This window comes from Neoarthrinium moseri, assembly GCF_022829205.1.
Source record: "Neoarthrinium moseri strain CBS 164.80 chromosome Unknown scaffold44_Wmoseri_CBS_16480, whole genome shotgun sequence".
NCBI lineage: Eukaryota > Fungi > Ascomycota > Sordariomycetes > Amphisphaeriales > Apiosporaceae > Neoarthrinium > Neoarthrinium moseri.
Window position 1 is genome coordinate 14,857 of NW_026055158.1, and position 12,620 is coordinate 27,476.

At 53.5% G+C, this 12,620-nt stretch overlaps 4 protein-coding genes across 4 annotated transcripts; 2 read left to right on the forward strand and 2 right to left on the reverse strand.

Moving 5' to 3' along the window:
* Positions 1–187: 187 nt before the first annotated feature.
* JN550_009492 (uncharacterized protein) lies at positions 188–687 on the reverse strand (the record flags this gene model as incomplete). Its single annotated transcript, XM_049321571.1, has 2 exons — positions 188–534; positions 594–687. 2 exons carry the CDS (start codon positions 685–687, stop codon positions 188–190), a joined length of 441 nt encoding a protein of 146 aa, XP_049168439.1.
* A 483-nt stretch (positions 688–1,170) lies between these two features.
* On the reverse strand, positions 1,171–3,955 carry JN550_009493 (uncharacterized protein; the record flags this gene model as incomplete). Its single annotated transcript, XM_049321572.1, has 4 exons — positions 1,171–2,478; positions 2,531–3,238; positions 3,292–3,744; positions 3,791–3,955. The coding sequence occupies 4 exons, from the start codon at positions 3,953–3,955 to the stop codon at positions 1,171–1,173; spliced, it is 2,634 nt and encodes an 877-aa protein (XP_049168440.1).
* An 844-nt stretch (positions 3,956–4,799) lies between these two features.
* Positions 4,800–5,703, forward strand: JN550_009494 (uncharacterized protein; the record flags this gene model as incomplete). Its single annotated transcript, XM_049321573.1, has 3 exons — positions 4,800–4,831; positions 5,227–5,425; positions 5,485–5,703. The coding sequence occupies 3 exons, from the start codon at positions 4,800–4,802 to the stop codon at positions 5,701–5,703; spliced, it is 450 nt and encodes a 149-aa protein (XP_049168441.1).
* Positions 5,704–7,986: 2,283 nt separating this feature from the next.
* On the forward strand, positions 7,987–12,604 carry JN550_009495 (uncharacterized protein; the record flags this gene model as incomplete). Its single annotated transcript, XM_049321574.1, has 5 exons — positions 7,987–8,767; positions 8,829–8,926; positions 8,980–9,417; positions 9,481–12,240; positions 12,305–12,604. 5 exons carry the CDS (start codon positions 7,987–7,989, stop codon positions 12,602–12,604), a joined length of 4,377 nt encoding a protein of 1,458 aa, XP_049168442.1.
* Positions 12,605–12,620: the final 16 nt, after the last annotated feature.

Here is a 12,620-nt window from a genome sequence, read left to right on the forward strand (position 1 = left end):
GCAGAGAATCTTTAAAGAGAGTCTAATTTCAGCCTGAAAGTGAATTGTGTGAGTTTGCAGCTCGTTATTGCACTCCGCTGTCATTTATTGCGGTTATAGAACCATCATACGGTGAGAAAATAGGCTGAACAGCGACTCCTATGTCCAGATCTTCCACAGATGTACTAGAAGAGAGGGCCAATGCCCATCACATCCACCAAACCTCGCCAGCACCTTTACCATTCTCAATTTCTTCAGAATGTTCATCGAGAGCCTTTCGCACGCGTCCCGCTATCTCCTCTGCCGGCGGAGGTCCAGCAGGAAGCCCGGGCCCATCCGGTTTTGTGCCGACCGGCCTGATCCAGGGAACAGTCTTGGCGCCATCAACGTTGTCATAGATCTCTGAGAAAACTTGGGGCGAGTAGCCTCCGCCCATGATGACTATCCTCGGCCGTGGATAGTCCGTGCCGTCTATGCTGGGCGTTGCAATCGACGGAGACAGCAGCGCCGTGACCGCGGCTCTGGCCTCGGCTGGATCGGTGCATACTTTGATCACTTTGCGCGCATATCAGGACATCGGAAGTTGATAATGGTGGTCACCGTGCTTGGCTTACCTCTGTATTCCGGCTTGAGTATGTCGGTCGTCGCTTGCACATGGCTGGGAATCTTGCCGCATAGGAGGACAGGGATTGGCGCTGTTGATGCCATAGTTGATGGTCAAAGACTGAGAACTTTACTATGTAATTCAGTAGAGGGATTAGGAACTCTGCTCGATGCCTCAAGCGTCTAATCTGCTGGGTTGCAGAGTCGCAGCTTATGTATAGTTGCGGTCTGCCCATGCACCATGACAAACGACGTCGGCATTCCGGAGTCCCGACATTCAGCACTAGCCAGTGGCGGCTGGTAGCCAAGAATAACCTTCCATTCTCTTCGGTCCCGAACTCGAATACGTTCGCTATGAATGCGCCGACTTCTCACCAATTGGTTGGGTTTCGCAAAGAACAGTCCCAATTAGCCAGCTGCCAGGCACTTAGGAACCGCAAGATGCCGTACAGTTGGCTCGGAACTCATTATTGGCCCTCATGACCTTTGGGCATGGCATTCTCCTTCGCTCGTGAGTTATGATGGGTGGCCGATTATCAAGCATGCTGAATAATCTACTATCATCTGCTCGATTTGCCCTTGCCGCATTCAGCACATAGCCTCTTTCTTTCCTCTGAAGAACCCTCCAAGTGTTCCCATCAATTGTCCGAGTCCACTCTTCTCACTCGAACTCACCAGGCCTCCCTGTATCCAACCGGGTAGCTTCCCTCTTATTCTTTCTGTTCCAAATCTTCGGTCGGCAAGTACAATTGCAGCGTAGTCCCCTCGGTGTCTGATTGCTCGCCCAATACTCTGATTCACGGCTCGCATGCACGCGTTCTCGTAAAAGTCTCGCGCAGCCTGCTTCGCTGTGGCTGCCGCCTCCACCTTGGCCATTCCTGTGTTAGCAGCAGTGAGTCTTTCCAGCGTGGTCGATTCTATGTACTCGATTCTTGCCTTCCAGTCTGGTGAGTTGATATTTGGATACGGCAATCCGACTACGATGACACACCGGCCAAGACGATCCGAAAAATTGATACCCTCACTCATCTTGCCGCCCACAACGCTCAGCAATAGGGCGCCTTTCCCATTTCCTTTCGACCCCGGCTTTGTCGGGTCGCCTAAGATGGACTCGGTGTAATGTGCGAGAACCTCGTCGCTAGACCCGCCTTTGGTTTCTCTAAAAAGCGCCTTTCTGCTCTGTAACCGGGCCCAAATGGATTCCTGTCTGGCGGTCGCAGTTTGGGTGACCTCACTCCATACAGTAACAACTTCGTCTAGATACCCATAGCTTGGGAAGAAGACAACCATGCCATCTGGAACGACACTGCACATATTGAGGATGGCGATTCCAAGCTCGCGGATCATGGCGTTATCACTGCGTTTCTGGAAGCTGAACTCAAAATCCAGTCCTGGCTTCGACATAGCAAGTGTCCGAACGCACAAGTTGGATGCCGGGATAACGTGACCACAGCTCAGAGTTGTAATTTTCTGGGACGCCAGATCAGGGAACAAATGAGCAGTGTAGTCTTCAAAGGGAGACATGGTACCGCCAGCAAGAATGACGGCTCGAGCGCTGGAGGCGATGGAGGAGAAGGCGTAAGTGGGCGAGAGGAGCAGGTAGGAGAGTCTGATATCCACCTCCGCAGTGTTGTCCGAGGTTCTGTGGTAGAATATACGACCTTCAGAGCTCAAATTTGTGAGTGTCACGAGGAAAGAGAGCAGGTTGTGCAGCACAGGTGTCGATGACATTGGTTGCGAGGCCTTGTCATTCTGCTCTTCGATATGAGCTGCATAGCCTTCGATTTTGTACGCCAACTTGGATTCCTGTATGTACTGAATGAGCTTGTACAGATTGATTTGATCAAGGCCCTTGGTCTGGAGCAAGACGTTTGGATCAACGATGCCCTGTTGGCCCTGGCAAATGAGGTCAGTGGAACATGCATTCACCAGCCCCGACAATGCTCACCTTTGAATTCGATGCACCATTCAGCCACTCGCTGAGGCCATCTATGACTCTTGCCACTTGGGCTACCATAACTCTATTGTCCCCTTTGAGCCTCTTGCCAAACTTTTTGACGTAGACACCCAGCATCTGTCTACCACGCTTAAGATCTCTTAGACTAATCTCAGCAGCGTAGACGTTGGAAACCGCATCCATGATGTTGTGCGCTTCATCTATGATCACCACGTTGCCCTCTAGCTTGATTCCAAGAGCCTCCCGAGCTGTCTTCTGTAGCAACAAGGGGTACGGAAGAGTGATGACTTCAGCACCAGGCATGGCGGTTCGGGAGGCATAGTATGGGCAGATCGACAATTTCCTGCCGAGGTCAAATAAATCCTCAATATCTGGAAGCGTAGCCAATGCATTGTCGCGAAACTGGTGGGTGGGGCCAAGATTCTCGGCATTGGGAACAAATTGGCATTTCGAGCTGGACTTTGATTGCTGCAAGTCAGCGCACTTGTCGTTGATAGCGGCTAGGGATCCCAGACGGGATACAGCCGGGTTGATGCACAGACGTTGCCGCGAAGATAGAGGGACATGTTTGACACCTTCTACTTCCAGTTTGTCCGCTTCATCCTGCAGCGAAGCAGGCATGGAAGGCGGAAAATTGGGCCTGCGAAGTTCTGAAACAAACTGAGAGAGTTGCGAATGCGTCCTGGAGGTGTAGTAGATCTGAAAGCAAGTCAATGAAGAGTACGTCTTGTAGTACAGGCGAAAACCCTTACCTTGACCGGTTCATCGACCGTCTCGTCCTCCTCATCGCGGCTCTTGGATGGACCCATGCCTAGCTTTTCCATCAAGCTCCTTGTCTCTTTACTGAAGCTTGATACCTCACCAACCTGTTCACCGTCTCCGCTGTCCCGGTCGTCAAGCAGAAACTCAGCCTCGAGCTGATCAGACGATGCTAATGCCCTGGCGCCTGGTTCGTGAACACGCCTCCTCTTGGTGCCCCGTGCCTCCATGGACTTCTCCTTGACACGAATACGCTCGAGCCGGGCTTCACGGTCTTTCCACTGCTGGATCACGTCATCCCGCTTTCTCTTCAACATCTGTGCGACGACCCAATCTGGCTCATCTTGATATGCCTTGACCGCCTCGTCTACCGAGGTCTCCAGATTTGATATCTTGTGACTGCGAAGCCACGTCAACGCTGCGCAGATCAGTGACAGAGATTTCCCCTGCCATCATTAATGCGTGCATCTCGAGATGGAACTGGGTACATACGGTTCCAGTAGGGCTTTCTAGGATGCCAACTTGGCCATCGCCTCTCTCCAAGACGTCATAAACGGTTTTCATGAACTGTTCCTGCACGTCGTAGGGCGTGTACGGATGATGAAAGTCGATTGCATGGGGCCCGCTGGCAGCTTTATCCACGGCATTGGCGGCCATATTTCAATTCGCATTTATGCTTTGTCGACATCAGGGAGATAATGACGGGGAAGCAGTCGGTAAATTGGAGTATGGCTTGTGACTTCGCAGACTCTCAGTTGCTCGGGATGTTGCGGTAAGAATGGGCACGGACGTGGAGGATCACAGTTGTCATTCAGTCATTAATGATCGATGAATGCGAGTGTTTCAGCAGTTCAATGTGGCAGCCAGTCACCTACAGATATATCACATCGCCGCGGGACCCTGTAATTGGGCGTGATTTGAGGATGAGATACGTGGAGACGCGAACTCGGACTGCACTGCCAAAATGAACGATCTGGTGGAGCCAGCTTGACTGCACTGAATCTCGCGCCCTGGGAATTGCAACAACACTGATGTTGATATTTGAGACTCACAAGGCGCGACCAATTTGGGGACAGACGTATCCGCGCGTGTGTGATCACTGATAGTTACACACACACAAGGTTGCAGGCTCGGTGGTTTGAATCCCAGCTGTGATTGGCTCAGAATATCTTGCGCAAGGAGACCGCCAGTCAGTCAGTCGGCCAGACCGCCTGCAGCTGCCCAAGGGCCCCAGTTCCACGGTGGGGGAGGAGGGCCTGGCTGATGTGGCTGAAGTGGCCGTGCTCGCACAAACAGGACGAACGCGCCCACTGGCCCAAGCTTCCCAACGCCTAAGCCACACCACAGTTTTTTCGCTAGGGCTGCAAAACCCTTTCGCGGGCTGTGGAGAACCAAGGCCGCCCTTGTGGTCCATCACACTCTGGAAGTTTTCACGACTCCAGCACAAGAGTCGAGGTAGCGGAACACCACACCACAATAAGGCTACTGAACATCCGTCACCATGCCTACCCGTTTCTCCAAGACCAGAAAGCAGTAAGTACATCTCGGTGCTGCGATCCCGTCCATCTTCGCCCACGACTTCCCTCGATTGGTTTGCCGTCCGTCCTGCCGCGCCGCCTTGGGTCATGGAAAATTTCTAGGTGATGGGGGGAATTGCCGAAGACAGCGAAGGTGGCCAAGAAGGAGAGGAAGAGGTGGATTTCGGCATCTGCGCTGTCGCTCCCATCTGTCGACTTGGGCGTCGACACGGAATTCAACAGAACGATACTACGATGTGCGACCAGAGGACGCGAAACCAATCGGGGAACTTGGGCCTGGGTTTATCCCACTTGCCACATCCTCACGGCGCACAACCTACTCCATGATGGGCGAAGATTGTGCATTTGTCTGTTCGTCGCGCCGCAAAACGCTAACTTGGTTCTTCACAGCCGTGGCCACGTCTCGGCCGGTAAGGGTCGTGTCGGCAAGCACCGCAAGCATCCCGGTGGTCGTGGTATGGCCGGTGGTCAGCACCACCACCGTACCAACATCGACAAGTACCACCCTGGTTACTTCGGTAAGGTTGGTATGCGGTACTTCCACAAGCAACAAAACCACTTCTGGAAGCCCGTTGTCAACTTGGACAAGGTAAGCCGCCAATTGCTCGCTTCCCGTCGTCAAACCGAGAAGGCTCACACAGCTCCCAGATCTGGTCCCTCGTCCCCGCTGAGACCCGCGAGGCCTACCTGTCCGGCGAGAAGAAGGATACCGTCCCCGTCATCGACCTCCTTCCCCTCGGCTACTCCAAGGTCCTCGGCAAGGGCCGTCTCCCCGAAGTCCCCTTGGTTGTCCGCGCACGATGGGTTAGCAAGCTCGCCGAGAAGAAGATCACTGAGGCTGGCGGTGTCGTCGAGTTGGTTGCGTAAACTGGTCTTTTTCTGCTCAGGGATGGACAGACATGGGAAAACCGGATACCTTGTTGATGATTTGGGCGGGTTGTACTCAAGTCTCCTGCACACCACATAGCAGGTAGCAACACAAGGTCTTAGGCTCAAGGCTTTTTCGAGCATTGCATGGCATGAACGGTTCTACGAAAGGGAGTTCAGATGAATAAAACTGCTTTTCACCCACAACATGTTCACGACTTGTCGTGGAGTCTGCAGTTTAGACGGGCTGCGAATCAGGTGGTACCTACAGAAACTGCCTCGATGCTTTGAGTTCCCGCAACGTTGTGGCCGACGTTGAATAAACCCGATTCTTAAAGCACAATTGCTTGTCACTGGTGTTATGTATTGTGGAGTGGCTTGGTGCGTTGTAGATGGGCCAAGAACCCGGCTACCTGCAGTTTATTCTGACAGAACGTTTCTTTCACGTCGATGAGCCGATATTGCTCAATCATGTATCCTGGACGTCTCCTCATAACCATATACCGCAGATTTGCAAAGATTGTGTTCTTCGAGCTATCGCAATTATCATACCCAGCATGACCCAGCGAAATGATGTACGACGTGTAAAGGTGTTGAACCACTCATGTCAACCTCACTCGCGATGAGCGAGAACCTCATTCTGGCGCCGCGTTGCTTCTGGTAGTTGTTCTCAACCTATTCGAATGGCCCAAGAGACTTGATGCCCATAAATATAATCTTAATCGCGGCCGATCACACATACAACAACTGTGTTGCGGTATTGTCCAAATACGACCTCACACTGTGACAGAGCTACCAGCGACTGAGCACTTGAAGAGCAGCTCTTGCAGAGTTCGGTACGCTATCCGCCAGGTGACTATAACCCTGTCCTCTACAGTGGAAATGTTCCAGTTGATCAATTCTGCAATACGCAGAAACCACAAGCAACGGAACGCACGGAAAGTTTTAACTTGGAAAACATGTCAGGGCACCATGTCATTCTAATAAGACTAATATCATGGCTCAGTATTGGCGAGGCATACATACGCCTTGAGGCACGATTTGACATTTTGACCAATGTACATGAGTCTCATCTGGCGGCCAACACTAATGGTGCAATTTTTCATGCGCTTTCAGGGTCTTTCCATGCCGACGCAGACTGTCTCCAAAAGCCAAGCGGTGGTTCACTAACGTACCAGATGACGTATAGTAGATCCGTACCAGGTTCAGGCGCACTGAACGAAGACAGTCAAGCCAGACAAGCAGATGACTTATGCTGCGCACAGTTAAGTCAGCGCTCAACGGACACAACATCAGACGACGGGGCGGCCGTGGTTCGACAGGTCGGAGCCGTCAGCAGGAAGCAATCGGGTCCTCGAGGTCCGTCGCATGTGACAGTATCACAACCCCAGCTTGGCGGGCCAGCGGGCTGACCGGGTCGACAGGGGTGTGTTAGCGCCTCATCCAGGTTGGGCCAGTGGGCCAGTGACCCGCGATCAGTGGCCCGTCCACCCAACAGACGCCGCGCCATTGGTGGTCGAGTCGCTCTTTGGCTCTGGGGCGCCCTTCAGCGCATCAACAGTGCGCTGATAAGCGGGAGAGCTATCGATAACGAGCAGGTCGGTCCCCCTTCCGTTCCCCGTCCTGAACTGTACCGCGCCCTACCGAGTCACCGGCAACCACCACCTCTCAAGTTACCTCGCGGCATCTCGGCGCTGCTCACTCACTGCAGGCAATCAGCAGACGGACGGCCAGGGCCTTATCATCCAGTATGACTCGATAACTCTTCCTATCCGCCCCCCTGTTGCCCTGACGCATGGAGCTTGCATGCATGCGGTTCTGACGACTTACAAGCGTTGGAAAGCTCTCTGCCCGATATAGTCTCGGCCAGCCAAATCTGGTCATCCGCACCCAAAGTACAGCTACCGATCCTCTCTGTGGTCCAGCAAGCTCGCGGCCCCATTCCCGTGTCGAGCCGCTCTCTGCCTGTTAGGGATTCTCGTACTTGTTCTCGCGATGCATGCTGCAGCCTGACCAACTAGTTCAGCACCATTTGCCAGCCTCCAGCATCTCCCCGTGCCTTGCTGCGTGAGCTCCAAGCCCGCCTAGCGACTGCGCGACCGACAGCGACGAGGGCTTCGCTGGCTCCACTGCATACCCCCGCGTGCTGCCTGCATCTGCAGTATCACATAGCCCACACGCTTGCTCTGGCACCCCGGCGTGCAAGTTGCGTTTGAGGTTGAGGCGACCGCTGCATAGCCCCTGGCTGGGTCACTAGGCAGAAGGCCCCCGACGACCGGCGCCATGGTTCCATCACCTCACGACATTCCCTCCCACGAGGAGGCGACTAGGAGAAGGGTCAGCAAGAAGCTCCAGAAGAGACGCAAAGAAGAACACCAACCGACAATGGAGCTTCCCGACCGCCTGAAGGACCTGGGCGACGAGGCCGGCGAGGATGTCGTGCCTCAGCAGGCTGGCCACCAGATGTTCATGAACATGAACCAGTCAATCTTTGGCCTGATCGCAGCTGCCGGCTCCAACGTCGACTTTAATGATCGCTTCGAGGGCCAGTCGAGCGACGACGATGAAGGCACCGACGACCATGGCAAGGGAAGGACGAAGGAACAAGAGGATGTGTCCAAGTCCCAGATTCTCAAGAAGAGCTCGTCGGACAAGACAGATAAGAAGCACAGAAGACGGATATCTGGCCAGCTGCTCCGCTCGTTGCCTCAGCTACCTCGCCTAGCCACCAGGTCGAAATCGAAATCTTCCAAACTCAAGAGCCCGCCGCTGCCCGCCATCGACACCGATGACCACGAACCTATATCACCGGCCCTGGACTCTTCATATCCCAAGACTCCAGGCACCGAGGCCACGAGACTTGAGCGGAGGGGAAGCGCCGCACCTATAATGAGTAGGATGCTCGAGGCTAGAGCCGAGATGTCGGCGCGACCCAGTTTTGACCTCGAAAGGCTATCGGGAGATCACAGGAGAGGAGTACACACCGAAGACACTGGCGATACTGCGTTGGCGCGCCGTCTGAAGGAAATCTTCGAGTTCGACCAGCCGGAAAAGGTTCTAGAAGGTAATTCGCTTACAAAAAGTTATCCCATGCCTGAGGCGAGTCTAACGTGTGTCTTGCATAGAGTATCCCTGCTGGCTACTCCAAAGCGTTCTGCTTCAGGGATATATGTATATCACCGCAAAGCACATTTGCTTCTACGCCTATCTGCCCAAGAAGGCGGTAAGTTGGCGCTCCATTAACTTTGCGTCGCGCCGAGCTGACTGAATAACCAGCACGAAGTTGCCAAGTCAGGCTATCTATCCAAGAGCGGGAAGCGCAACCCCAAATACAACCGGTACTGGTTCCGCCTAAAAGGCGATGTGCTGGGGTATTACCGCGACTCTTCAAACCTCTACTTTCCCAGTGGTCAGATTGACCTCCGTTACGCTATATCGGCGAACATTACCGACAAGGACAAGGAAAGCGTGCACTTCTCGGTTGTCACAGATCATCGCACCTACTACTTCAAGGCGGACAGTGCACCAAGTGCCAAGGAATGGGTCAAGAGTCTGCAGAGAGTCATTTTTCGATCTCATAACGATGGAGACAGTGTAAAGATCTCGTTGCCCATCAACAATGTGATGGACATCGAGGAGACTCAGATCCTAGAGTTCGCTGATACTATCAAGCTCCGGGTTATTGATAATGAGGAGACCTATGCCATTGACGAGGTACGGTCGTCTTCCCCTTCTTCTCTCTTACGTATTGATCATTGAGGCTGATTTCTGCATTAGTACTTCTTCTCATTCTTCAGTTTTGGTAAGGAGGCGATCAATGTCCTCAAAATCCTGGTGGAGGACGCATCGACCCAAGAAGAAGAATTAGAATCGAGACTACATGTACCACGCCGACGGGCTATTCAAGATGCACCCTCCAATCGAACTTCGATGAGTGCATCAAGGACTGAGGCATCAGGGGGTGAGCTGAAGTCAACAAAGCTTCGCGAGAACGTCAAGGCCACCTTGGCTCCCATGTCACCTACTAGCCCACACGAATCCAACGTTCGAGCGAGTGGCGACTTCAGCAGGAGTAGTTTCGACGCGTTCCGCCCTTTTGGACACCGGAGTCTAGATTTGGATCGACTCACTCGTGACAACTCTCCGCGACGCAGTTTCAGTGGCAGCCGCACTCGGTCTCAGAGCAAAGCCAGGGGTCGCACTCCACGGATACCACCCGAGAAGCAAGAGTCGTCAGACTCCTACGTGCAGTCTCTCGAGGACCCTAGCTTTTCTAACCTAGTCGCCTCATCGAGCGAGGACCCAACTGGGAGTCAGATATTGACAGGGAGTGCTGTCTTTCATAGCCCTACCATTCATCGCCGTTCTGCTTCGGGGTCCCGGTCCAGGAAGCGCGAGAAAGCAAGTATTGCACAGCAGCAGGCTCGACAAGCGGATGGTCTGCATATCTATCACCCTAATCACGCAGCCACCACTGGCCATGTGACTGATCCGTCCGCTGGCCAGAGACCTGACCAAGCGGCGCCTGCGACCCCAACGTTACAGAATCTTGCCAAGATGGGTACGTACCCATTACAGCGCGCACAGGGCTTCGCCGACTATCTGAATCAGACCAGTCGACGCATGGGCAATCTCCTTGCGACTGAATCAATGGGCTACGTTGAAAAAGTCTCTGGGATGTGGAAAGGGGGTCGGAGACACTACCATGACTCTGGTATAATGAAAACGGACGATGAGCTGGATATAGACGACGAGGAAGAAGGGGACCTCGCAAAGACAATGGACCGGTTTCGAAACCACTTTGCCCTCCCAGAGTCTGAGAAATTACACGCAACCTACTTCGGTTACATCATCCGGGTTCTACCACTTTATGGCAAGATCTACATCAGCGATCGTTCTTTCTGCTTCCGGAGCCTGCTCCCTGGGACAAGGACGAAACTCATCCTTCCTATCGCGGATATCGAGACGGTACATAAGGAGAAAGGATTTCGATTCGGGTATTCCGGTCTCGTCCTCGTCGTCCGTGGCCACGAAGAGCTATTCTTCGAGTTCAACCAGGCAGAGATGCGAGACGATTGCGCCATAACTATGCTTCACCACCTTGAGACATCACGGTATCTTCGAGAGCCGGAGTACATTGCGAAGGAGGAGCAGGAGCAAATGGATGATGCAAAGGCCGAAAGGGACGCACTGAACGAGGCGCGCCTGCGGGAGAATCCAGAGCACGAGCTTCGGTTGCCGCAGCAGACTTCGGTGCTCAGTGACTCATCGCCCACAATACTTTTCGACGATCCAAAAGCATCCTTCCTCAACTTCAAGCCGTCGCAACCATTAAAGGTCACGTGTCTTACGATTGGGTCCAGAGGTGATGTTCAACCTTATATTGCGCTTTGCAAGGGCCTCTTGGCGGAAGGGCACAAGCCGCGGATTGCCACTCATGCCGAATTTAGAGGATGGGTGGAAAGCCATGGCATTGAATTTGCCCCCGTCGCTGGAGACCCTGGTGAACTCATGCGACTTTGCATCCAGAACGGAACATTCACTCTGGCCTTCTTCAGAGAGGCGAACTCTACCTTCCGGGTTTGGATCGAGGACCTCCTAGCTACAGCTTACGATGCGGTGAAAGGAAGCGATGTTCTGATCGAATCCCCCTCGGCTATGGCTGGCATTCACATCGCCGAAGCGCTGCAGATTCCCTATTTCCGCGCCTTCACCATGCCCTGGACGCGCACCCGTGCATATCCACATGCCTTCATCATGCCTGAGCACAAGATGGGCGGCGCCTACAACTACGTGACGTACGTCATGTTTGACAATGTTTTCTGGAAAGCTACAGCGGGGCAGATCAACAAATGGAGGCGAAATACACTTGGCCTGCCGCCAACCAATCTCGAAAAGCTTCAACCAAACAAGGTTCCTTTCCTGTACAATTTCTCACCCTCTGTCGTTGCACCTCCTTTGGACTATTCCGACTGGATTCGTGTCACCGGGTACTGGTTTCTCGATGAAGGCGGCGAATGGACACCCCCAGATGACCTGCGACGATTTATCGAAAAAGCAAGGAAGGATGAGAAGAAGCTTGTGTATGTCGGCTTCGGCTCAATTGTGGTACCCGACCCAGCCAAGATGACACAGGAGGTTATTGATGCCGTCCTGAAAGCTGATGTCCGCTGTGTGCTCTCTAAGGGTTGGTCTGACCGCATGGGTGCTGATCCCAGCGTACCAGAGCCTGAGCTGCCCCCCGAGATTTTCAGAATCAAGTCGGCACCTCATGACTGGCTCTTCGCGCAGATGGACGCGGCCGCACATCACGGCGGCTCGGGCACAACAGGGGCCAGCTTGAGAGCAGGTATTCCCACAATCATTAGACCTTTCTTCGGAGACCAATTCTTCTTCGGTGGCAGGGTCGAGGATCTTGGGGTTGGCATCTGTTTAAAGAAATGGGGCACTGGCCCATTTGCGAGGGCACTGTGGGAGGCCTGCAACAGCGAGAGGATGATCGTCAAAGCCAGAGTCCTCGGCGAGGCTATCCGAAAGGTTAGTTCTTCCCCTCATATACGAGCGAGCTCTATGATTGTTTTGGAACTAACATGAATCCTAGGACAATGGTGTAGACACTGCAATCCAGTGTATCTACCGCGATCTTGAATATGCACGCTCCCTCATTGTTGCCAAAGCCGGCAAGCATCATGTCAAGTCCGGTAAAGAATCCGATTCGTCGCCCTTGAGCGAAGACGAAGATGAAGAAGAAAGCTGGACCTTTGTGGGTAACGGTGATGATGTCGACCCAGAGCTTGTGGTGAAGAAGAGTGCTCTTGCAGAAGCAGAGCAGATACTCGCCACGGGCAAAAGAGGCACGTCTCTGGGAAGCAAAGTCCTTGCCACGTCTGGGAGGTCCTAGGAGGACGCTTGTGCGG